General features: G+C 38.2%; 2 protein-coding genes across 3 annotated transcripts in view; both read left to right on the top strand.

Annotated features, from left to right (window-relative positions):
- ZNF106 (zinc finger protein 106) overlaps window positions 1–25,372 on the top strand; it is a 120,244-nt gene extending 94,872 nt beyond the window's left edge. The window contains exon 16 of the mRNA XM_072038782.1: window positions 25,067–25,372. Coding sequence (XP_071894883.1) covers window positions 25,067–25,108 — 42 coding nt within the window. The 3' untranslated portion in view covers window positions 25,109–25,372. The remainder of the gene's footprint in view (window positions 1–25,066) is intronic.
- Window positions 22–23,616, top strand: TMEM87A (transmembrane protein 87A). Of its 2 annotated transcripts, none has more exons than XM_072038789.1 (20): window positions 22–180; window positions 875–935; window positions 4,453–4,550; window positions 5,528–5,644; window positions 7,250–7,303; window positions 7,402–7,458; window positions 9,095–9,245; window positions 9,994–10,055; window positions 11,887–12,070; window positions 13,006–13,105; window positions 13,785–13,878; window positions 14,452–14,527; window positions 16,111–16,215; window positions 17,408–17,466; window positions 17,723–17,826; window positions 18,182–18,255; window positions 19,408–19,469; window positions 20,073–20,128; window positions 21,424–21,454; window positions 22,384–23,616. In XM_072038789.1, exons 1-20 carry the CDS (start codon window positions 43–45, stop codon window positions 22,423–22,425), a joined length of 1,725 nt encoding a protein of 574 aa, XP_071894890.1. In that variant the 5' UTR covers window positions 22–42; the 3' UTR covers window positions 22,426–23,616. The 2 variants fall into 2 exon arrangements, with proteins under 2 accessions (XP_071894890.1, XP_071894889.1); XM_072038788.1 differs by lacking the exon at window positions 14,452–14,527 and adding an exon at window positions 15,083–15,155 and having other exon boundaries at window positions 23–180.
- Window positions 25,373–26,408: the final 1,036 nt, after the last annotated feature.

Here is a 26,408-nt window from a genome sequence, read left to right as displayed (position 1 = left end):
AGAGGAGCGGAAGAGGCGCGGCCACGGGCTCCGTGCGGCGGGATGGCGGCGGCGGCGGCGCCGCGGTGCGGGGAGCGGCGGCGGCCTGAGGCCGGCGTGCTGCGGCTGCTGGCGCTGCTGCTGCTGGCGGGCGCGGCGGGCGCCGGGCAGCTCTCCAAATGGCGGGTGCCCGTGCCCATGGTGAGTGCGCGGAGGGCGGCCGGGGCGCGGCCTGGCCTGCCCGCAGCCTCGCGGCTCCGGCCCCGGGCTCCGGGGCTGGTGCCGGGCCCTTCGGCCGCACGGGGAGAGGAGGCCGCGGCGGGAGGCCGAGGGGGGGGGACCCCGTCGTCGAGGCGAGCCGGGGCCTGGCCCCGGGACACCTCAGCTGCGCTGAGGGGGCTGCGGCCGCCGGGGAGGCTTCCAGCGCCTCTCAGCTGCCGTGCCTGTTGGAAAATACGGGGAGAAGCTCTTCTATCTGGCGTTTAACTCGCGTTTATCGGGCTGTGGGAGGGAGTGGTGGGTGTTTTCTGGGAGACTCTTGAGCTTCGGGAAGGAGCTGAAAGGACTGGGACTGGCGCTCCGGTTGCTTCTAAGAAGGGAGTTTGCTTGCTTGGATAAAGTCTAGGCCTTATCAACAAGGAAGCGCAAATCGGTTTAATAAGGGGTGGTAAACTAATTCGGGCTTGCAGAACCAAAAAAAAAAAAAAAGCTTGTCAAGCTCTCTTTAAAAGTAGATTGAAGGGGTGATGAAGCATGACCGGAAAATCCAGTAATGCCGGCTCCTAATTGGTATTCACTTTCATTTTTGCATTAAGTTAAAACTCTGAGGGAAAATGGCATTTAAATTGGATGACATTAAGCCCGCTAATGTCTCCTCCTCTTTTTGCCTTTCCAGGGGAAGAAGTTTTTTAACTTTGGGAAGATTCTCTTCAGCAACACCACCATTTTCCTGAGATGTAAGTGCTCCCAGGGCATTAACCTGCTCGTGTCGCTGTTAGATACAGTCCTTACTTTGCATTTTGGACTTAAAAGACTGTGAAGTGTTTAACAACACTTGCTGCAATGACAGCTCACCTCCTAGCACTGGATGAAAGCCACAGGTCTGATATGGTTGGGTTCAATAACAGCCTTTGATGTTCCCAGCTGTGGTATCTTTTGGCTGCAGTGGAAGTGGATTGTTGTGTTTGTCCTGTGTGTGGAAAGGGTGAGATGGGCAATGCGCGTACTGGTTCGTTTCAGGTCAAAGGTTATGAGGTGTGGGATGTGCTGAGCCCTGCAGTAAGGTGTGCTGTGTTGCCCCAGTGGGAAGTCTTGGCCCTGACTGGGTGACTGAAGCCAGTGTTTTTGAGGCCCTGTTCCTTTTTTTTTAGGTGGACACCTCTGGCAGTTGTAAGGAAGTGACATTGGATGTTATGACAGGTCTCCTGAGAGCCATTTTCTCTTCCTGATCACAGTGTGTGTGAGTGAGCTACAGAGAAAATATCTTTGCAGCCCTCACGTTTTTTTGTTGTCTTGCTGTTTTCTGATGTGACTGGGGTTATGGGCTATGTAGGTCAGTGCACTAAGGAGTGTCTGTAAAATAGCCAATGATCTGTAAACTTGAAGACATTGCTGAGGTGGCAACTAGATGACAAAGGTGACTTGTGGAAGTGACTGATTTCTAATGGCTAGAATCTTTGCCATGTGCTGTGAGCACTTCTAAGGGGTTGTTTGCACTAGTTGTTACCACTGATCAGGGGGACAAGCTCTTGCTCTCATGATGTGAATTGGGTGGTTATACAGGTACAGCGTCTGTGTATGGCTTTCTGCATTTGTGTTAAATGAGGAAATAAGCCACTTTAAAAAACAATTAGTAGGATCTGTGCTTTTGTTGCTTTAATACGTAGTTACTGCAGTGATTAATTTTCTCAGTTATGAGGAAAGCAAGGTGGTAGGATTGACTGATGCTTCTTGGTAAAATTGCATATTTCTATGCTCTGTTATGTTTACTATGCTTACTATATAGATTTTCAGGTTTAATTTTGGATGCCTGCCCATTTTAGGACTGTTTCAAAGGGAGCTTGTTAAAGTGTCTCCATTAATCTCATAGGAATCTGAAATAGGAGGCTAGTATTAAGGTGGTTATTAGTGAAGGATTAGGGTTTTCCCACTTTCCGAGTATAGCTCAAATGCTGAGTTTCACAGCTTGCATCAAGACAGCTGCAAATCTGATGCTTGGGGGGAAAAGGAAGTGGTTTTCAAAGGGTATCTGGAAGTTTGGTAGGGATTTTTTCAGCATGCTCATACTAATATGGTATGTGAGACTTGCAGTAATGTGTGATAAGTCTAATCATGAGGGGTACAACTGAAATAACCAAGAGAAGGAAGGAATCAAGGCATGCAGAAAATAGATTGTGTTTGTTACAGGAGAGGTTTGTGGCAGATCTGGCAGTAAGAATTACATCTTCTGGCTCCTGGTGTAGACTTCAACTACATTCTGCTTGTCAGCCTTTGATCAGGGATTAAGCTTTAGAATTACCTGGGAAGATCTCTGTTTTACATACCAGTGTGATTAAAAAAACTTACATGAATTTAGAATAGCAACTGTATTTCCTCCTGCACTTTTTCTTTCCCCTTCTTGATTTTTATGGTGCATATTTTGTGTTGGTATCTAATGCTCTTTTTTTTTTTTTTTTTTTTTTTGCTTTTGACTGGGAAAAATGCCACTGTTAAGTATTATCAGTAATGAATTTATTTTTATCTGCTACTTTTCTTAAGTGCTGTTCTTGAAGATACCTGGTTTCCTGTCTAGGATCATGGTGGAAACCCCGCTCTTGTCTATTAAATGAGGACTGTATTTGAGTTGAATATTGCTGGCTTTGCTTGAAAACAAAGGAACTTCGATTTCTTTGTTGCTGAGTTCAGTAAATGCCATGGGTGCCTCCTCTGTTTCTTAGAGTGCTTCTTCTCAGCATTTCTGTGGTGATTGCCTAGATTGATGCATTATTCTGTTTGTGGCCTGATTTGCCTTTAGTTGTGGTTGCTGCTTGCTGAATATAGTGCTTCAATAATCTGATCTATTTTTAATAGGTAAAAATGTGATTAAAATATATTTTTTAAATAACACTGTTTCTTTGTTGCACTGTTATGGGTTATTCCTCACTTGGTCAATTTTATCAGAACAGCCTTTGTCACCAAAGAATTTGCTATCAGCCCACGTTATTGTAGTGTTTATGTTGCCTCTTAGTTTCATTGTTTTGCCATATGCAGTATCTAGGGCTATGTGGAGAACATATGTCTTATTTGCATGTACGCCAGAAGGTGTCATAAGGAAACTGTTAGATTTTTCAGTGATTGCATCTTTGCATCTTTTTTTTTTTTTTTAATCTTTGGCGTTGGGGACCCAGTTGTTTGTAGCTCTATACGTAGGGCTACAGTTCCTTAGGTTTAGAAGTCATATGGCTTAAAGTCAGTTCCTGCTCCTTGGCAGGGTCTTCTAACTAGTTGGATATTTTTTTTCTCATTTGGTCAATAGAGAAATGTTCATTAAAAGTCCTCCACATGTAACAAACCTGTGGGTGTGTAGTCTGAGATAAACCTTCACTGTGAAGTTGTGGGGATTTATTAGCACTAGAAACATACTGTCAACTCATTGATTTTTGTTTTGCCATCTGTTGAGTGGCAAAACTGAAATATAATCATTAAATGGCTCTTCCAAGACTGAACAATCACTACTCATTTCGTTTACGTGTGAAGTTTACCTTCTCAACATCAAATTTTCTTCATCGGGCTTTAGTTTTGGTATGAGATATGAAACATTTTGTCATGATACTTGTTTCAGAAGTAGATAAAATCTTGTGTTTCATCTTCCATGTCTATTTGTCTTAATATCAAAATGGCAAAAGTTGCGTTATTGTGGTTTTAGGTAGCATTGCAGCTTTGACAGTGAGCTAATTTATGGATGGATTGTTTGTCTTTGTTTGTCTTTTGGGAGTGGGGGGTGGATGTTGACTTGCAAAACTTTACGTTTCCTTATACTGTCTTGGTGGTGTTATCAGTTTGTTTAGGTATTATTCAAATATTGGTGTATTTCAGTTATGTGCAAATCACCTTTAGTATTAACTTGTTCTTAGCTTTAGACACCTGCTATATCCCCCAAGTGTCTTAGAAAGGGAAATAATGTTGTGTATTGCGATCACTGGGAGTTCCTGTCATCTTGCTTGGTGTTTGCAGTTGCTGGGATATCCCTGGTTGTCTCAAGAAAAAAATAATTCCAAATGATCTTCAGCTCTTCAGTGGAGTTAATGCGATGTTGTAGTCAAATTCTGTTTTCCATATGCCTTTTTTTTTTTTTTTCACTGAACACTAGTGGATTATTTGAGGAGACTGTTTTTCTATTGTTTTACTTTTTGCATTTAAACTTAATTACAGTAGTTTGGCACAGAACAGAAGAATGTCATGGAAAGGTTGTCTTATATGTTTGTATCTTTTTAGTTGAAGGAGATGAGAAGGCTTGTGATCCCTCCCAGAGTTACAACGTTACTTGGTACTTAAGATACTCTGATTGCTACAATGAAGTCTTCAACTTTGGGGTAAGAATTGTGTGGAAAAACATGGGTTATGATTTTTAGCAGTTCTGGGGGTGAGTAAGCAGTTCTGGGGGTGAGAGGATTGGATATTTCTTGCTTGTGTCATGTTTGTTTGGTGGGCCTAAAGAGATGCATCTCTTTAGTAGTTTCTGTATCCGTGGGAAGAAGTTTCTGTATCAGTGGGAAGGTGATGAGAGAAGAATTGGTCTACAGCTGTCTGGAATTACTGACCTTTTTTGGGTTTTGAGTAAGGTAGAGGCATTTATCAGAATTATTCTAAAACCATATTTTGAAATAAGGACATCAACTCTAAACTGAAGTGGGTGAGTTTATCTGTTAGATGAGAACATTAATTACAGCAAATAGGAAAAAAAAAATTAAGATGCTTTATTCTTAATTCTGTTCTTTCCTGCATGCATATTATGAGTATTATTGACTTATACAAAATGTCTTTCAGTGTGTATAATGTCTCTCAAATGTGGTAGAACACATCTGTACTGTTTGTAATATATTTTTCTTATTTACTTAAAATATTAACTGTGACAGTGGTTAACTACTAGCCTGGCACAGTACTGAGACCTTTAATAGAATGATTTGGAGTTTGCTCATGTAGACTTGAGTTTGCACTGGCTGCTGCACCTCTCATGTAGGAGTACTGAGACTTATTTATTTTCGTTTGGGTATTAATACTTAATTCTTGTGTTTGTGTATATGTAATATATGAATAATATATAATATTTGTGTGTGTATATATATAGTATATATGAATATTTCATATATTTATATATGCATATATATAAACAAAAATATATGGAGGAAGAATAGTCATGCGTGGGCATGATGGCTTTTATCCTAATAAATTCTGCTCAGGAGTATATGCAGAGGGAAGATTTGGCACTTCCCAGGTCTTGCAGCTGCCTACTCAGATGAAACATTTGATATAATGGATGCCAATGTAAATTCTGTTCTGTGTTTGGCAGGAAGAACAGGCAGAGTACTATTTTGGGACTACATATGAAGAACATGCGGGTTGGTCCGGATACTATGCCACAGCTTCTCTACTGTTTCCAAATTGCTCTGAGCTCTTCAGGCCCCAGGTACGGGTAGAAATCTAATTCCACTCTGTTCTGTTGTACAATAATACAGAGAAGATGATAGTTCCTGTTAAGTGCATTATTAGCTTATGTGAGGACCTCTGAAGGTTTGAAAGTACTTTTTCCCTGTTTCTCTTTTGTCAGAGAAAAAGCCCTGCACTTTATAGCCCAGTGCTTCTTTCCATTTGTGGTTCTGTGTTCCATGTTCCTATTTCACTTAACACTAAGAATTGGCCTACAGAAGTCTACTGCTAGAAGAGGAGCGTGTGTCTCTGGCTACAGAGTGAATCTCTTACTGAAGTTAGGTCATTAAAGGACTGGGACTTTTGCTCAGATAATGGTTGTTTATAATAATAGAAATAAGTATGTTGCAAAATAGGTTATTTAACACTGATAATATTTAAAAAATGAAAAATAAGTAGTGCAAAAAGTAGCTGAAACAAATCAAATGGAAGAAACAAGAAAATGTGACATAATGTGCAAACATAGCCTCCAGGGAAGATATGTATCACCAGAGGAAGCCATGCAGTTATACTACTGACAGTGCCAATGTAATCGTCTGTTTTATGGTGTACTTAAGGATTCAAGGTAAAGTGGACAGCATTGTGCCTTTACTGAACTACTCCCCCTTTAGACAAAGGGGTGTGGATAATGAGTACTGCAAATTGTCTAAGTACTGAGTCTAGCATTTTTCTTAAAGAAAAATGTGTGCCTAAATGTGACTTGAAAAGGATTTTAATGATGTCTCTTGCAAGCCTCTAACTCCTTTGATATGTGAAGATGTCTTGAAAGGTGTTTTTTTTTTTTTTTTTTAAATCTTTATGCTGCTTGCTTTTTGTCTTTAGTAATATGAGAAATTTCAGTTTTGTTTTTCTGTGGTTTTATAGAAAAGCTCGTGAGGGCTTATATGTGTAATGTGAACTGAGGCATCTACTTAACTGAATGTTCAAGTTGGTGAACATTTTTTTTGGTGAGCAGGTTTTTTTAAGTCTTTAAAAACCTCCAATTCCTTTTTGAAGTCTGCTGAAATTTTTAACAGAAGTTATTCTTCCCAGCTATTCATTTCTGAAGTTTGACATAAACATCTCCTTTTGGTTGTTCAGCTTTGTTTCTTGTGGTATAGCAATTTCATTAGATTTCAAGTCAGGAGATTTCAGTCATTAAATTTCAAATTCAGGAGAGTTGGCAGAATCTGGATCCCTAATAAGCACCCACTTGTCTAGGGACTTCTTTTTTTCCATAGACTGAGGTAGAAATCTTCAGATTTTGTTTCTGTCTGTGTAGATTTCATCTAGTGATGGAGATGGTCAACAGATTATTATTTTGAAAGAGAAATTAATTTTGCTGCTGTCATGTCCGGGAGTCTAGTTCTAAAAATAGAGACCTGTTGTCTGAGGGGGGGAAAAAAGCAACTCTCAAATTTCAGTATTATCTAAGTAGTAGTATTCCTTCCACAAATATAGTTGTTTGATTTAAAGAAATGAAAGCTATTCAATACTGCTCTTCTGATAATCCTTCCTTAAACTCAAATTTACTGCTCTGGTAAAGTAATGCCATATTAAACTGTAATGCCTATAAATGATGTACTTCTTTTTTTTGATCTTTCAGATTTTCTATAAAGAATTTGTTCATCCAGAGCCTCTCTCACCTGAGAAACAAGAGGTATGTTGGTTTTTTTTTTTTGATGAATGAGTGTAGGTGTGAAATAGAATTTTGACCTACCGATTTATCCTTTTTCTGTTTTTTTTTTTTTCTCTAAGGGTGTAAAAGATAAGAAGGAGAGCGCAGCAAATCACACAATGGTGGCAGATAAAATTGTATGTATATTGAATTTAAATGTAATGTGGAATCCAGCATTCTTTTTCTTATTATTTTTATATTTATTATTCTAGAGAAAACTACCAGTGTTTACAAGGATAGTAAAGTTGTGTGTGTTTGGTGTGGTGTGTGTGTGTTTTTGTTTTTTTTTGTTTTTGTTTATTTGGGGGTACGTATGTGAAGTAACGCAAACAATTCAAACTGATGGTATAAATCAAAAAATAAAATTCTTGCCAAAAAAAAGTAATTTAAAGTATGTAGAATATATTAGCTTTAAGGTAAGTAATCAGAGATATGATCTAAGTGATCGCTAATGGTCACTAATATTTAGGGGTTACATTTGTTTTCATCTTGGCCTAGTCAATCTTTTAAAATATTGTACCTAGCAAGTTGAATGATTTCTTTTGAGGTTTCAAATCTGTTAGTAGTTATATTATGTATTTTGATTGAGCCTTAGCCAGGAATTATCAACTTCACACTGCATTTCCTGGATGCCAACAAAGAAAATATGCTTAACTCCATTTGTACTAACAGGGCCATTTACCTTAAAGTTAAAATGTAAACGTGCGTGACTGTAGTAATAAGGAATCAATGCAGCAAGAGATGGATATATTTTAAAGGCAGAAGTAGTGTACAAAAATATATTTTCATTGAAGCTTAATATGTTTTTAACTAAGCATTTCAACTTCAGTCAATATTAGCGGTAACTTTTTTGATGCATAAAATGCTGTTTGCTTTAGGTCTTGTGGGCAGGAGGATTTGTAGTAGAAATGCATGGTTTTAATACTGACGTTCTCTTGGAGAGGCCATTATAAAGTCTTGTGCTACTTCTACAATGGTCTTGTAAGCAGTGTATGTCTAGGTAGTCTTAGTTTTAACCTTAACTTCTTATATTATTGCAGTTTTTGAGATGGCTGGAGCTTTCTCAGTTGTGGAACTAATGTTTTTGGGTACTGGAGCTCAAAATAAATCTCTTATTTTGTATTTTGTTTTATGGTGCAAATATTTAGTCTGGGCAAGCTTTCTCATTCTTAGTTTACTAGCAGGATTTGAATCTTACAGGTATGAGAGCTGTTGCAGATGCAGTAGTAGTTCCCACAGGAGATGAGTAATGTGGAATTATTTTACTTTTCTTCAACTACCTCTTTTATCTTACAGTAGAAAATTTAGTCATCAGAAAACCACTGTGTGCAGTTGTCCTGTTGCCAAACACTTACTTTCATGAGGCTAATAATAATCTCTGACAGTCCTAATATTTGTAGGTTGAAAACAAGGACTTGGATGCTTTGCTGAATTATTTGACCCTTTTATAGTACCTTTAAAGTGATTCTTGCAATAAGGCACTATTAAACTGGTAAATAAGCACTGATCACCTCTTGCCTTTTAATGATTCTTCTGGATTAAAATCTAGACTCTTTTAAAAATATTGTGTCAGACTAACTTTACAGTATTATGTCTCACAAGTGCATTCAGAAATTGCATATAAAATATATATTAAGAAGTTTTAGGCCTGGCAAGAGATGAATTTAATATTTTTACATGGAAAATATCACTCATTTATGGAGAACATGCTTTTATTGTTTTTGTTTGTTCCTTTTTTGGTGTGCTATCTACATGTAGACTTTTTATTTTCAGGAAATGAATGCTGTTATTAAAACTTGGCGAGATGGGCCATATATATTTATTGTACAAATTGGAGCTATATCTGCAAAAGATTCTACTACGAAAGTTAAAAGAACGGAGAAAACAACACCTTCCTCAAATGTCAAAGAGAAGCTCTTCACAAGTAAGATATCTATTTTTAACTTACTGTATAAATAGCTATTGCAGTTTTTGATGTCTGCCATTCTGCCTGTGTTCGAAGGTACTTCTTAATACATACTATCCAGTTCTTTATCATAAGACACTATCTTTTACTTTATATAGTTGTAAATAGTAGCTACCACAACTCTTCATCTTAAGAAAATAGGTGATTGCTAGTGTTTGGAAGATCCTACGGCTCTTAGTCTGTCAGTGTAATGATGGAAGTAAGGAAGAATCCTGAGTAGTTCAATTTTGAGGTTTGGTATTTAAATAATATCCAGACCAACACAGTGATTTATATTAAAGAGCTTAAATAGTTTAGAATATGTAATTTCAAAGCGACAACAATGATCTTTATTATAATATATTTAACTGTATTGATAATGTATCCAAATTTTAGCAAAGTTCTAAAATTCTTACAATAAGTTGGAACTTCTGTGTTTTCTAACTTCACTGTTACGCAGAAATCTCCAGCACAAATTACTTTCACTCTAAGTGCTACCATAAGTTAATCAGTAATGGTGCATATTAAATGGCTTTAATATAATCTAATTAACTGAATGTGTTATGAATCTTGTATTTTAATCAAATAAGGTTAAGTTAAATTTAAAAGCTTGCCCATGTGAAGATTTTTATTTCTTTACACTTGAGTAAAAATCATTTAAGTACTTTATCCTGGCTTCCTGTTTTTGCTTCTTGTATAAATTGGTTATTGTATTGTCTTTTGACAGTGACAGTAGAACTGAAGGGGCCATATGAGTATCTATCACTTGCAGACTATCCTCTGATGATTGTAAGTAAACCAGCTTTTCTTTGACCTATAAAGCTGTCAGTGGATGTAAATCTCAAATACTCTCCCTCCATACTTCAGGATACAAAGCCTGTAGCTTAGAAGAACTAATTTTAGCAGAGGGGTTTTTTTGTGTTGCATATAGGATTGAGAAAACAGATGCAAATTGCAAATATTTGACTTAGAGCCTGTCAGTTTGTCGTTCCAAAGGTAGTGGTACCGTTAACTCTAAACTGAGCAGTTTTACTGATGTTTGTTTTTCTCCTTAGCTCATATCTTAGAAAAGTAGCTCTTTTATGTCTTTGCTTACAGCTACCCTTTCCTTTGTCGTTACTTTATTATTTTGTAGCCTCATCTCCCACCAGCTGTCTTCCATGCCATGATAACGTACTCAATACTGCCTTACAATGAAAGCATAATTGCACTACAAAGAGCTAATTCCCCTTCAGAGGGATTGTTGACTTGATCATTAATTGCTTCTTTTGAGGAGGCTAAGAAAATGAAAGAACTTATCTAGTGCAGACAGACTTTAGCTGGGGATCAGTAACAAGTACGAACTGTAGGCTGACTATTGGCAAGAGTAGCCTTTAAAGAGGAGAGCCTCATTGCATTTTTGAACCAGATGTTTTACTCGCTGCAGGAGTGAAAGCTTCAGCAGTTCTATTGCCAAATAATTCACTGGTATGAATATTCCCACGTGTCAAGTCTAGAAAAAGGTTTCTGTCTACATATTTCTGTAACAGAATGTCTGAATGTGAACTGACATCTAGATCCTTAACATGTGAATTGCGTGGATCACTCTGGCATGAAAACGCGTTAAGGATTAGTAAGCTGTTCTCCAAAGGGAGATGTTTTCAGTTTGTGAAGGTTTCAGAGAATCTTGCAGCCAACTTTAGAGCTTGCTTGCTTTAAAACAACCAACCAACAAAACAAACAGACAAAAAAAAAAAATACAGACCACCCTCTATAAGAGGAGAGTCCTTGATTATCACTGTCCTATACTTCGGTTAGGTAGTTCCTGCTATTCATTTCATATCTTTCTCTCCTTCTTATCCTTCTTTTTCAATTTGATTGTGCTTTGTGGAAACTTAACTTGCCCTGGTATGCTGCTGTGATTTACAAAATTCAGCACTGAGTAGCGTTGTAGCAGCTAATTGTTCAGTATAGGAGATATACTATGAAAGTTCATCTGAAGCACATAATGCTAGATTGGAAAAATCACAAGATGATAGCATTTAAATGGATTTGGGGCTTTCTTTTTTCAATTCTAGATTTTTGACTGACTAAGGAAAGCTTGGTCAAAAACTGAGTTGGCTAAAAATTAGCTTTTGAGAGCTGTCAAATTATTTGCACAGAGGAAGTAGAGCCATCAGTTGTTTATCTTTGTTCTGTGGAACGGTGTGTAAAGGGGACTCCTAAGTTCATTTGCAGAGTATTAATTGTAAGTGTACAAGGAAGCTAGTAATATAAAGAATAATGTATGAGAAGGGGCAGGGTTTTTGGTACTTGATCTCTTGCCAAAACTCTTATCTGAAGTTTTTTTTTGAACATGTAACATGTGATACTATCTTTAAACATTGCTTGTGAATAGATTGGCAGACGGCTTTTCAAGAGAAATTGTTCAGAAATTCAGTTTCTCTGAATGTTTGTTCTCAGTAAGAAACTAGAAGAAACAAGATTGTCACTGTAATAGAATCTGGAGAAGACAAATGAAGCAATGTGTTTCAAACCTTTAAAAGTTGATATTCTTGGTGAGAAAGTAGTTTTCTTACATCTGTATTTCTCATTTTTGGTCTAAGGGTCCTATTTTTTTTTGCTTCTCTTTGTGTAATAGTTTTTCATGGTGATGTGTATTGTGTACGTGTTCTTCGGGGTTCTATGGCTTGCGTGGTCAGCGTGTTACTGGCGGGATCTCCTGAGGATCCAGTTCTGGATTGGTGCAGTTATCTTCCTGGGCATGCTTGAGAAAGCAGTCTTCTATGCAGAGTTCCAGAATATCCGCTACACGGGAGAATCAGGTAGGTAACAGCTGCGGTTCGCAATTTCATTGATGAGCATAGCACTAAAGCCGTATGCTAACATACACTGAATTCGGGTGACAAATGCATTGCAAGTATGTGATTACTTGAGGATTGCTTCAAAACAAAGAACAGGGAACAGAGTTTCTTCATTTTTTTTTTTCATATACAGTGCTTTTTAACATCTCTTGACAACCTGTGCTCCGCTAAAATTAAAATGCTTTGACTGTCTCTGACTTCTGAATGTAGTATCTCAGGAATATAGAATGCTAGATTCTTGAAAGTATTCACTGTAATGCTTGCTTGAGCTTTAAAACAGGACTTCCGAAGTGTAGTTTGTAATTCAGTTTTTATAACTGGTATTAGCCTTGGAGACTTTGAAATTCCTTGTTTATCATGACAGCATTGCAGATAAACTTGATTTTTTTTCAGCCAACAGCCTGATAATTCATTTTAAGCAAATCTCTCTCTCTCCCTCAAAACAAAACACCTTTGAGATACTATTTTTGTTTTTTTTTTTAGCATGGATGCATGCAAATGAAGTTAAGTAAACTTTCATTATGACTTTTTTATTAGTCATACCCACAGTGCAGAAGGTTTTCATGGTGTACTTGCTTGGAAGATCTCCCAGACTGATCTTGTGGATAAACATTTTACGGATCACTTGCTCTTCACTTTCTTTGGACTTGATTTTTCACTAATGTGCTATTGTGTTTGTGTGTGTGTGTGTGTGTGTTGTTTGTTCCTTTTTAACAGTAAGAGACCTGTGTTTTCTGAAAGCTTGCTCTCGATGTGGGAAATAAAATGACTTAAATTTAACAGCCTACTTCCTGAAACTTACCGTGTCTGCTGTCATACTACAATCATATACAGTATTCAGTAAAACATAAGTTATATTTTTCATAACCTAGCTTCATTCTCTTTGCTTTTGGTAGTACAAGGAGCACTAATACTGGCAGAACTGCTGTCTGCTGTGAAACGTTCACTGGCTCGAACTCTGGTCATTATAGTCAGCCTGGGATATGGAATAGTCAAGTGAGTAATTTTGTTACAGGTGTGGAGTGTGGTTGATTGTATTACAAGTCTTTTCAATGCTGTTCTTTCATGACTTACAGTAGTATTCATGTCCCTGTACTTTGCTAGTTAGAAGTTAGGTGCTCCAGACTTTTTGATCTGTCAGCATAGACACACAGTTTGATGTAGGGATTGCTCTTCTTTACATCCTCCTGCCTTCACCACTGTTGAGTAGGTTTGTCTCACTACTGAGATATTTCACTGACTGCAGTGGGAGCTTTTTATGCCCCTTTTGGGCAAGGAAGAGCTTCTAGAAATAGGGGAGGTCATGAATTGGTATTAAGGATCTGCTGTAGGAGATTAGTGCTGACAAGATGAGCTGTTCATCTGTCTGCCCTCATCTTGTATCAGTTGGTAAAATAACATCTCATGTGGCATTGGGAACTTCCAGCAAGTGGAAGTATGTTTGGCAGAACTTGGGAAGAAGGTATGGGGCTTCTTGAAATGGTAATAAAAAGCCAAATAGGTTAAGTGTTACCAGTCTCTTCCTTAGCCATGTCATAAGCTTATAGCACCATAATGAAATTATTTCACTTATCTAGTAGTGCCTTATGTGCCTCTTGCCTTACACTAGACCCAAGCTGATGTGACTTCGCTCTTCTTCCGCACTTAATCTAAACTTTTCTTTGTTTTCCTACAGGCCTCGCCTTGGAGTTACTCTTCATAAAGTAGTTATGGCTGGAGCCCTTTATCTGTTATTTTCCGGCATGGAAGGTGTTCTTAGAGTCACAGGGGTCAGTAACTGCTGCTTTTTTTTTCCATAAACTACAGATGCTACTGTCTTATATACCAATGAAGAGTCCCAGGGTTATGCTGAAAGAAGGGAACAGAGTGAAGTGGTTAAACTCAGACTGTAGATGAGGATTAGTGGGATTACCGGTTTTAAGATTGTTATCTTTTCTATGCATCAGCATATAATTTTGTGAATTTTTAAATAATTTTCATAACTTTGTGATTAGCCTGGTTTCATTCAGTTTAGGTAGGGATGGATCTTGGGGTATTGAGTTAGATCCAGACCTAAATGTACAGCTTAATTCACTCAGCCATGTTTTTTTTATATTAAAACAAACAAAAACACACAACCCAAACCACACAACAAAAGAACTACAACAACCAAACAAAGGAACTACAACAACCAAACAAAAAAGCCTTTAATTTTTGAGGCTGGATCTGGGGAAGTGCATGTGAGTGGTGCTGATACTTGTTTGAATCTGTAAGTGCATCTCAGGGTGTGAATTTCTGTTGTTTGTTTCTTTGATATCTTGGGACAAGGTATTTAACACGTCATATATTTGGTACTTTTTCAGTTTTTCTATGACACTGTGGCTCTGATAGCAAACTTGGCCCTGTCCTTGATTGATGCCTGTATTGTTTTGTGGATATCCTTTCATAAACTCCAGAATGTTAAAAACTTCCCGAATTGTTTGTCTAACACTTTAAAAGAAATGAAAAGCGGTTTGATTTTGTCATTTGGAACTTCATTAGTTTTTGATGGATACACAAAGGCAATTTCTGCCACTTTCAGTAAAACCCATAGATACTGGTGGAGCATGTAGTTCTTCTATGGATGGTGTAGAAGAGTTCATTACTACATTTCTAACGAGCTGACTGCTGATTTTCTATAACGGAAGTGGCCAGACTGTATCACAACAATCATCTCTTTTTAACAGTGCTAAATTAACTTCATCTGGAAAGTAGTTCTTGCCTTGCTGGTGGAGAATTGGGAACTGACTGTGCTGTAGTCTGCTTTTGTTCTTTTTAAACCCCTCTGTGCATCAGGTTGAACACTTGTTTCAAACCCTCTATTTCTGTAGTGCAACTCGGAAGCATTGTGGTGCAGTATTTGTGGTTTCTTATAAAATAGCCTGACGCTACTCATTTCTTCTATGCCTTGTTTCCTTTTCGGTTTGTTCTTATTGGCTCTTTCTTTGTCTCCAGGCCCAGAATGATCTTGCCTCCTTGGCTTTTATTCCCCTGGCTTTCCTAGATACTGCCCTGTGCTGGTGGATATCCTTCACTATTTTACTTGGTGGGGTGTGTTTTCTTTCAAATTTATTTTTTGTGGAGTTGTTTTGGCTGAACTTTTTTTTTTTTCCTTTTTAAATGAGCTTCAAGCATATGTTCCTTCTACTTCTAGTGAAGTTAATAGAAACTCTGTAACTGAGTGTGCAGGTAAGCTTTTGCCTCAGCCAGTGCAAAGCAAACCAAGAGCTGCTCTAACACATCTACTGGCTAACTAAACAAACTAATTAAGTCAGTTATCAGTCTCTGTTTATTAAAGAATCAAATTAATTTGTTCTAATGTGACACTTGAACAGTACGACAGTAATAACCTTGGGAGAAGGCCACTTGTTTTTGACAAAAGGCTTCTTAGCAAGGACAAGCCTGAAATTCTTGTAACTTTCAGGTAAATTTTCAAAGTAAATCTTGAAGTAGTTAGGTGACAACATGGCGGCAAAGTTAACTTTTCAGTGTCGATATATTGTATCCAAATATCCATAATATTGTAACTTGAGCAACTGCTGTCAAATGCTGACCTCAAAGCAATGCATAACAAAACCCCCTTATAAAGCATTTTTAGCTAAAGTCAATTGCAAAAAGATTTAAAATGTGAATTGCTGCCCAGTTATGACTGCTCCATGTTTCTCTTATCACAGTGTCTCCTCTAGCAACTTGTTTTGTTGCCTTGATTTTTTTTTTCCTTTATCAGAAAGACATCTGACTCCTTTTGTGTAGGAGTGGACCGTAGTCCAACATAGGTGTTAGGATAGCATGTTGGTGTGACAAAAGCTTTAAGCTATTAAAGTGATTAAATTGCATGAAAGGGATAGATCCAGCTGTGAGTCTGTCTATATTTTTAGAGGGCTGTGTTGGGGGGGGGGGAAGCTGTTGTTCCTAAGACCAGTGTTCTCCTAAGTCTGTGGCCAGCTTGTTCCCTCAGATTTTCCTTGACTTTCCATACATATTCATCAGCTTGACTCAAACAATGAAACTGCTAAAACTTCGAAGGAATGTTGTGAAACTCTCTTTGTATCGGCACTTTACCAACACACTCATCTTGGCAGTAGCAGGTAAGTAGAAAATTACATGAACCATGTAAGAGTACTTGCTATTTCCATATATAGCTCGATTTGCTCACTAAAGCAGATTTTCCAGTTTAGTGACTTTTCTGTAAATGCAATGAAAATGTTAGAAATAACACTTGAGCCATTTCTCATTGTGGGTTGCTGTCAAGTGTTACGTTGATACTTAAGAGGTAGTAGATTATTAGTCAGCAAATTGGTTAGAATGGAGTGCTTTTGTTCCTTTTAATAATCTTTTGCACCTGGCAGTTTTATCCTGCGTTATTAACATCCCAGTGGTAGTTTGTACCAAAATCACAGTATCACTATGTAGTATGGAATTTTAAGGTGTCTCTGGGCTGTGCATTACTGAGATCATTTTTTTGGTGGTTCTTCCTCCTTAGGTGACGACTAGAGTGACTCTTGGAAAAACATGTTCTTTGTATTGTAACATAATGTGCTGCCTATTTTCTGAAAGAATAATAGAGAGAGGTTCAGCCTCTCTACAGGAGTGATAAACTGAACTCCAAGAATAAATCTCAGTGCTGCTTTGCTTCTTTCATGTATTTGGTAATGCCATCTACATGATGAGCAGAAAGCTTCTAACTGCTGTACTTTATCTTTTTTTTTTTTAACTTTAAACAAAAAAACAGCAGCATTCATTTAATTGAAAGCTCTGATTAAATTCCTTGTAGCATTTGGTTCTTAGTCGTCATAGAATTCTCTAATAAAGGGAAGTCTCACCTTCTAAAACCGTGGTGAGAGCTTAGTTTGTGCACTGAGACTCTTATGTGTCAAGATCTGAATGCTTATCCATTCAGATGGATCAAATGTTCAGTTACTTCAAGGTAGCTTTTGTTTGTCAACCAATAATGAAACCATGGTTTGAAAAGTAGATGAATATAAGAACAGTAAATAGGGGGGTGAGGATTTTGGTTAAAATACTTTCTGCTTGACTTATGCCTTTTGTCTTTGGTTTGTCAAACGAGTAAAAAAATACTCTGGACTGTGCCTAAACATCTTGATATGGTCAGTGCAATAAGGCAATCTCATGTATTCCAAACCTAATGAATTAGTTTCCAATAATTTCACTATTTAACTCTTCACCCTTTGTTTGGGAAACACAACCCTGTTAGTAGTATACAAACACTAACATAGTTTGTAGTAGTACTAAGTAGCTTGTTTGTTTTTAATCTTGCAGCATCCATTGTATTTATCATCTGGACCACCATGAAGTTCAGGCTGGTGGACTGTCAGTCGGTGAGCTTATACTGAATACTTCCTGTGGTTGGTGCCTCTTGATAAGTTTAAATTTGGCAGTGTAAGAGGTGAGACTGGGGATTCTGGAACAGATTTTTCTGTGGATTATGTCTAGAGTAGCATACCATATGGTAAAATTCACAGGTAAGGGAAGTGAGCCTCTTTGTCAGATATCTGTAATTCATCCTTGGAAAGAGCTTGGGATGTGGAAACTTCTCTCAACTTTTTCTGTTTCTGTTGCTGTTTTCCTTGACAGGACTGGCAGGAGCTGTGGGTGGATGATGCTATCTGGCGCTTATTGTTTTCAATGATCCTTTTTGTCATCATGATTCTGTGGAGACCATCTGCTAACAACCAAAGGTTCAGCTTTTCTAAACTGTTTCAAAAAACAGGGTTTTTGCGGGAATCCTTGTATATCCCAAAGAAGTCCTCAGGGATGACTTCAGTTGCAGTATACTGGTCCATAGCATCCTAGCGTAGGATACTAAACAATATATATAGGGCCTGAGAAAAGTAGGTGGAAGAAGTCACATAGTTAAAATTCAATCTGTACTTGGTGGTGACCTTAGTTGAAAAGAAGTTGCTTGAACTCCTATGTAGCTGAGCATAGGTCTCCAAAACAATGTGCTACACAGAATAATTAAGTGATGTGAATGTCAATAACTCTCTTAGGTGGCAATACATGTTCTTCTATAACTTCCCTTCCCTCCTAAAGGTTTGCTTTCTCACCGCTGTCTGAAGAAGAGGATGATGATGAGCAGAAAGAGCCGATGTTGAAGGAAAGCTTTGGTAAGAGCAAAATTTCTTTCCACCTCTTTTGCGTTGGAAACATCTGTTTTTTATTTCAACAGGTAACAGCTGTAAAAGTGGAGTACGTGCTTGCTTGTTGCCATTCATTTATGCAGTTGCAGAGGAATATTGGCTTTGTTTAGCATTTACGTTACATGTTTAATCCTGGGGTTTTCAGATGACACTGAAGATGCTGTTATGGTTGTTTTTACTATATCTACTTCAAAAAAAAAAATCCATAGGTGCGGATCTAGTTGCGATGACAAAGGTCTCAAATACTTTTGCTAGACAGTGGGCTCATGCAGTTCCTCTTCTTAAAATTTAAAGAATCATATGTATTATGTGTTCTCTGAATTCTGCAGAAATGTCCAGTGTAAACATATAGATGGGCCTTGAAGCAGTCCTGCTTTATAACACAAGGTGGCACCTTTCTGTCCATTCACCCTCTCCTACTATAATAACCTCTGCCTCCCATCTCCGTACATCTGTTGTCCTTGGAACAAAACCATTTTATAAAAAGGGTAGGGTGATATATACTCACTGCTGCTGTCTGTCCTGAAATGAGTTTGCTGGGATATATCAGTGCTGTTTGATTTACTGAGAGCTAAGAAAGTGTGTTATCTCCTCAATGTGTTTGCCAAATCAGCTGTATTAAATCAGCTGTATTGGCTGTCTGCCAGGCTGGGGGATGTGTGTTGCTTCTCAGCTCTTAAACAAGGCTGCTCAGCAGTCAGGAGGTGAAATAAATTTGGGGAGTTGCGTATAGCGCAGAATGGCTGAGGTTTGAAAGGACCTCTGTTCCAGTCACTTGGACCAGCTTGCCCAGGACCATCTATGTCTAGATGGCTTTTGAAGTATTTCCAAGGAGGGAGATTACACAGTGTCTCTGAGCTTTATGCTTTTTATGTCTCGTCTAGAGAAAAGGAGTAGAAATTGATATTTTCTAGGTAAAACTGCAAAATTCAGGACAAGTAAGTATTCCACCTCTCATAAAGTATCACAAGCCTTTCAAATAGGAAAAAGTATTGCCTTAATGAGTAACTTGTTTTTCTTAATCATTGGATTAAATGAACACTCAACACTTCCACTTACAGTCTCTGAGCAATTAGAGTTTAGTTACTACAGTCTTTTTTCCCCTTCTTTTGTCTACAGAAGGAATGAAAATGAGAAGTACAAAGCAAGAGCCAAATGGGAATGTGAAAGCAAATAAAGCTGTAAGTATGTCCTCCCCACCTAGAGGAACATAGCCCTTTTGGCTGCCCCCAGTAGTAGCTCACAATATACAGTTTTTGGCCTATAAATACGAGTTTCCAGGTTTGCTCTAGAATGGGAGTGAGTCCAAGTATTACATGTGTGTTTACTTGCTTTTCAGAAGTTCTGTAAAGGCTTTTCGTGTAACTTCCTATTAATGCCAATGGAGAATTTAGAATGCAGTCTGTTCTTCAGGAACGCTTGCACAATGCAATATAGATAAAACTTTTTGTCAGGCTCACAGGGAGGCTGAACCATATTTTAAATAATCTGCCTTCTAATTTTGAGATTTTTTGACCAGTTATTCAAAGGGGGGGGGTGTGTGTGTGTATTATTGTAAATGATGTCATGAAGGCCTGTTTTGCCTAGTAGCTATTAGAGTATTACAGAATCGATAATCTAAATTGTTAGCAAGTTAGTTTTTTTTCCTATTGGAATACTTTTTCTGTAATTCAAAAATCAATTTGAAGGCTTTTCGTCAAGTAGACTGAGAAGAAAAAGGTTTGTATCTGACAGCATTTTGGGAAAACTGACTCTTGTTTTCCATTTAATTTCTGCACTTGTAGCAGGAAGATGACCTGAAGTGGGTAGAAGAGAATGTTCCTTCATCGGTGACTGATGTGTGAGTATTTTTGTAGTCACAATAAAAGTGGGTTCCTCGGACATAGGGCATTCTAATATATTTGTGTTCCTATAACTTGCATGCTGCATTTACATGAACAGATACTGAGTTCAACCTGGGTTTGGCCTCGTGATTTTTAGCGTGCTACCACCTGGCTTTCTGCAGTCTGTCAGACTTGTGGTTCCTGCCACTTGAACGCATACTGACTCAAGGAACACCCTCTCTGACTGTGGAGCCACAGACTGATTTGTTTGCACTTCACTAAAGATAAAGAAAGCAAATCTAGAAAGCAAAGGACAAACAAACCCCATCTTTCTGTTCAGTGCTCTGAAAATTTATTCAAGTATTTTGCTGGATGTAAACCGTGGAATTTCATTTAGCTCTGTACTTGATTTGGTACGTCTGAGTCATTTTTATGCTTCTGGCAATATAGTCAACTGTATGTGCAGTCCATATCTGTTCTGCTTTTAATATTATTTTTTTATATCCTAAAAAGGTCAGTGTCTGTCTAAATTGTTCATAGCAAAACAGAAGGTGACAGATGCTTCATGTTCACAAATCTGAACAGTGAATTTTGGCAAAGAGTCTAGATTCAAGTAGAATTCTTCTGCTTGAAGTCAATTAAAGAGAAGAAATCAAGCTTCAAGTGGAGGAAAGTGCAGTTTCTCAAATAAATGTGTTTTCCCTAGTCTAGCACTTTTTTTTTTTGAGGAATGTTAGGATTCCTTAAGGACAAGACTGGTGTAAGCTAGGAAGGCTTGCTTTCTGTTCTTTAAAGTATGTTGATCATGGTTGTGAAGAGATGAGATCCCAATACATAGGTGGGAGGTCATTGTAGCTGAAAAGGCTGTGGTACCAGTGTAGATTGTGTGGTTTGTGGGATTTTTCTAATAACAAGGTCTCGTAAATGTTTCATATTGTAGATGTTTTCTGTGTGGTGTAACATTTTTTCTGTATTGCAAAATGCTCCTTTTGTAGTTGGAGCCAGACTGGTAAGATACTATGTGTGCAACTTGTTTCTTGGCAACCTGGAAATTGTTCAGAAGGTAATGAGAAATTCAGAAGCTGTGATGAAATAATGTTTAAGCCGTGAAGGTCATTGATAAGATACTGCTTGGGCTCTTCCTCTTTTTGTGTGTCTTTCTGTAATTTCTATGTGTTTAATTGAAAGGTCTTTGTTACTGCTCTCCTTTGTCCTAAAAAGCTTAAGGTAGAAGATAAGGCTGAGAACAGTTGTCAACATACGCTCTCAGTATGTACTTCAGCCATACTAACAATTTTTGTTTCCCTTGCAGTGCGCTTCCAGCTCTTCTAGATTCAGATGAGGTCAGTAAACAAGTCTTTAGTACAAAACAGTCTTCTGACATACCAAAGGAGTCATGAGTCAGCTGTTAAAGACTTGGCTTATTAGAACTGGCATCTGATCTTGGCAGTGCAGTAGTAAAATACAAGGGGAGGGATAGCGGGCACAACTGTGTTACAGCTTCTAAGAATACAAATAAGTGGTAAAGATTTGTTGCTTAAAGTAGACATGATTTCAGGGATCATTGTACCCTCGTTGAAGAACACAGTTAAGCAGAAAGAAACCATTGTTTTCTGGATTACAAGTCCTTCCTGCTGAAGACTGTACCTATGCAAATTTTTTTCCATGCTGGGTTAGTTCTTGTTTTCCCAGTCTTAGTTTCTCCTCCTTTCTTTGTTATGTTGAATTCTTATGGAGACTTACGATGCTGTGGAAAAGCAAGTGAGCTGTACGGCTCGGAGAAAGTTTTTGATTAACATTGTGGGTAATGAATACTGTTAGAACTTTTTGTGCAAAGATATTCTTGCATCAAGATACTGTTAAATACTGTAAGTTTCAGTCAATTTAAAGAGCAGTATAATAAATGTAGAAGAAATGAAATGTTTGAAAGGGGAGTCTGTATTAAGAATTTGTGGAGCAGAAGCAAAGAGCACAAGCCATTATTAGCTGGTTAGGAAGAGTTATTTCCACAGTAGTGGAAACTGTGATGTGGACATGCGTGAATGACGTGACCTATACTCTATAATCCAATGGATGAAGAACTTGTGGGTGGAAGGGTGTAACTTTTCATTCTAGAAGAAGAGGTGTATCTGCCTGCTGTAAGTTGGACTCCTGTGGTAAAGTGCACGTGAGCGTGCATTTGTTGTGAGTGTGCGTAGCATACCTCCTTATTACTGAGTAATATATTTCTATTGATGGAAATGACAGAATTGGGATTTTTTTTATTTTGCAGGAAAGAATGATTACACACTTCGAAAGGTCCAAAATGGAATGAAGGATAAGGCTTTTGTTGTTGGAAGTGGAGACGCCTCTTTCAAAGTTGCTTGGTGGAGCAAGTGCATCCTGCTGATTTGTTTCTCGATCACAGCCTTGGAAGTTTGATGCTTTATTGTCACGAGGACGTCTTGCTGTGGAAGAAGTTCACAAGGACATTGATAAACCATTTGGAAATTTTGAAATTACAAAGTTGCTGCAAGTTTGGATTTTTAAGCAATTTAAATGTGTACTATTCCAGCACCTTCTGTAACTTTTCAAATATTTAATCTGTGAAACTAAAATTCCTAATGTCTGCTTGAGGAGTTTATATTTCAGTGTTAAAGTTGACAACGTGCAGGTGAATTGCCTTTACCTTTTTTGGTGGAGGGTGGGAACAGATAGAAATAAGCACTGAAGAAAAAAGTTATTTTCTGGTAGGAAAGGGCTTAGGCTGTTCTGTGTTGCATGTCCAACGTGAATGAGAGGTTTTAGAGAGAAGCTCCCGTTAACTAAGAAAATTAAGATGTCAGAAAAGAGATATTTGGAAAAGTTACAGGGATAGGAGTTTTTAACAAAATCAAGTGCAATTTTATTCATAACACTGTGTAAGAGATTTTCTATTTTAAAATGCCATTGACCTATAGGTAACAGTTGTGTAGAGCTAACACTTGTTGTGGCACATCTCATTGCCGGCAATGTGGTGGATGCCTGGAAAAAATATTTGCCCCTACCTTCCATGTGTTGCATGGTTTAATTAAAAAAAAAAAAAAAAGCAAAACATGTAACAAAGAAAAACCAAACCCACTCCTGCAATGCTCCACAAGTGCTTGACTATTCATGTTAAGCAGATACTAACTAGACATTTCAGCAAACCTCTTCATCCCTCCATGTGTAACATCTCACACCACCCAGTCAACACTCCTTTATGAGAAGATGGCATTGCTTTCCAGAGTGTGTCAGCACTGCTGCACCGCTTAGTTTACTTGGAAGAGGATTGGATGGGATGACACAGTGCTGGGATACTTTACTTTCTAATGTCTGTTTATTGCCTCTATTGGAAGTGATTTGATGATGGCCTTCCTGTCCCAGTTGGTCCCTTTGGCCAAGAGGTACTCTGATAAGATCATTGTGTTTAAGTCAATGCTGTAGATTTTTATTCTATACAATTGTTTTTTTTCCTCCTTTTCAAATGAAAAAGAGCTTTTGGACAGTTTTCTGTTTTTATTTTGGTTTGCTGCGGAGGCTTTGCTTGCAGAAACTTCTACCTGGAAACCCGATGTAGACTGTATGATAAAAGCTCTAATTTGGGTTCGTAATCTTTACATCTGACAATTACCAAGTACATGTCAGCAGAGCTAGACTTTTAGGGAGCTGCTAGACAAACTACTGTGGGTACTGCTGGAAGGGCTTAAAGAGTCAGCTTTTCTTTTTCTTCACTCACAGCCAAGTCAGCAGAAGTGAATGCATGCCTGTACTTGATTCCACTGTAAAGAGGGGGGACTTAGCTCTAGTTCATCAGCAACTGATGCTGGAACATGGCACTTTACAGTAGAGTAGTTGAAGCGCAAGTTCAGTGTCTTCTGTCAGCTGTGCTGTGGAGGCAGCAAACCGTCAGCAGATGGGCAGAGAAAAAAAATGAGCCTATAGCAGCTGCATCTCCAAGATTTGGGAGTATGTCCCCCAGCATCTACCTGTGGCCTAAAGGGGATGGATCTTTAATGAGAAAACACGTCGACTTCTAATTCGCTATGCACAATTGATAAAGATGAAACCAGGCGGTCTCCATGCCCTTTGGGGAGAAGAAATTTTGTGACAGCAACATGGAACTATTTAATGTTTTTTTCCTCTAAGTCCTATTGTTTTGGGGTGTTTATTTTTGAGACAAGGCAAAATGTTCTCTATTGGAAGCACAAAAGAAGTTTGTATATACTATTTAATAAAAGCTAGGCAAAGAGTAGAAAGGCTTACATCGTTTCCTTCAACTTTCTTACTTGTGAGAGAACAAGTAGTATTAACCTCTTCACAAAACTCCCTCACTTTTTCTTAACTCTACAGCATTACTTTTATAATGCATTTTTTTCTGATAGCTCTTTTTTTCCCATTAAGCTTGTTAACTGAAAAGCTAACATAGGGTATATCATACATTTCTGAACAAAACAAAGATTTAAACGGTTTCCATAATTCTAATCCAAGCTTAATAATTTAAAGATCAAAATAAATGCAGTAGGGGTGTGGTACTTTGAGCCTACAACTACATTTGTTTTGACTTGTCCTCTGTCTTTTTCCCTTCTATCCCTATGTATCTTCCACCAGTAGTAGAAGTTCTGAATTCCATAGGTGGTTTACTGCATTAGATGTTCTGATTATAGCTTCTTGCTCCCTTAGTTGTTCTGTTTTTTCCACTTATTTGTCGGGTTGCTACAGCCTTGGTAAATAACATCTGTTCCTTCGTGCAGCAGACTTATGCTGTGACTTACATGCAGTCATACAGAAAGCTTTTATTGGAGAGCAGTTCCCAAAGTATGAATGCATGAAGCTGCAAAGCCTGCAGGATTGTTAACTTTTAATTACGCAGACTTAACTAAAATTTATATACATTATTTCAAAGCAGATATCATAACTTTAAAGCAAGCTGTACATACTACTCTGAAGACCTGATGAACAACAAGCAAGGAGAAAATGTGAATTACTTTTTAGTCTGATATCTGCAGAGGTTTTTAGTGATTAGGACAATATATAGAAACAACATATGCAGTCAGCATCCACATTTCTTAAAAATCTTCAACAAGCTGTTCTGAATTGTGAATGCACACTGCCAGCAATTCAAATGCAGGGAGATTTTTTTTTTTTTAAATCTTATTCTACGTGTGGATTTTGTTTGTGAGAACTTGCTGTGATATTACTGATATAACTGTTGTTGCATGTACATGCCACAGGGAATACTAAAAGTAGTAGAAGTGAGAAAATGATGATGTTGACCAGCTTTTTATTATGGTGATAAGATGTTCCTGCTAGAAGCTCTCCTTTAGAGGAGAGACGAAGCAGTAAGAGATCCCATGATGTGGCACAGAAATGCAACAGGCTTGACAGGCACACAGTGAGTCAAGATCATAAGACCCAGGGTAGGACAGAGTATGTTTGTGTTATATAACAGGCAGGGGTGTGTGTGGATTTTTTTAATCGTTCTGATCACTCTAGTATATAACATCAAATGCCAATGGAAAAGTATACTGCTCTTTAAAGACTGAGGAGGCCAATACCTCATGCATAATTTGTGCTCTGGTAGAAATGGGTTACAGCTGTTCCCACACAAAGCAATTTATTACCTCGTGATTCTGAATCTTATATTTCCTTTCACTAAATGGTGCTATGCTCCTCTCCCTTTTGTAGGAGTCTTAGGCAGGGAGACCAGGTACGTGCCTGAGCCATACTACCAGTTGGAGATTGCGTTTCTGTTATTGGTGAAGAAGATGTGACTTAGCATGGTTTCACAAGTTAGGCTTCATCCCTGAGCAGAAAAGCTGGGTGTAAGACTGCCTCATTTACTCTTCCATTCCTGTTCTTCAATCTCCCAGCACAAATCGTCTTCAGTCCCTGTTTTCTCAAACAGCAGTCTGTCAGTGAAGATGCTTGGAGAACTTTTATGTTCGCTTTTGGTAGTTTAGCTTCTTGGTCACTGTTCGTGAGTGTTGTACCAGAATAAATGCAGCTGCACCTCATCTGGAAGCGACGAGGCAAAGATTTCCTTGTGAAAGCTGAACTTTCTTGGCTAAATTAATTTATCTGGAATGGCGTTTCAGTCTTTTAACGGGAATAAAACATCGTTTTGCATGTGCTATCATGTTGCAGAGGAAAAATTTAGGACCTCCACTCACAGGAGCTATTTTGCTGTTCTCATCTGATTTCTGCAGGCTATACGGGTCACTTTTTGCCTGTACAGCCTCCCTGCTGTTAAGGTTATTACGAGAAGACAGAACAACCCTCATACCCTCGAGCCCCATT

Source organism: Anas platyrhynchos, chromosome 5 (genome assembly GCF_047663525.1).
Source record: "Anas platyrhynchos isolate ZD024472 breed Pekin duck chromosome 5, IASCAAS_PekinDuck_T2T, whole genome shotgun sequence".
In the NCBI taxonomy this organism is placed as follows: domain Eukaryota; kingdom Metazoa; phylum Chordata; class Aves; order Anseriformes; family Anatidae; genus Anas; species Anas platyrhynchos.
This window is presented reverse-complemented; position numbering and strand designations above follow the sequence as displayed.

Coding starts and splice junctions, on each gene's coding strand:
- TMEM87A (XM_072038789.1), top strand. CDS start 43: ATGGCGGCGGCGGCGGCGCCGCGGTGCGGGGAGCGGCGGCGGCCTGAG. Junction 4,551..5,527: donor ATGAAGTCTTCAACTTTGGG/GTAAGAATTGTG, acceptor TGTGTTTGGCAG/GAAGAACAGGCAGAGTACTA. Junction 10,056..11,886: donor CAGACTATCCTCTGATGATT/GTAAGTAAACCA, acceptor TTTGTGTAATAG/TTTTTCATGGTGATGTGTAT.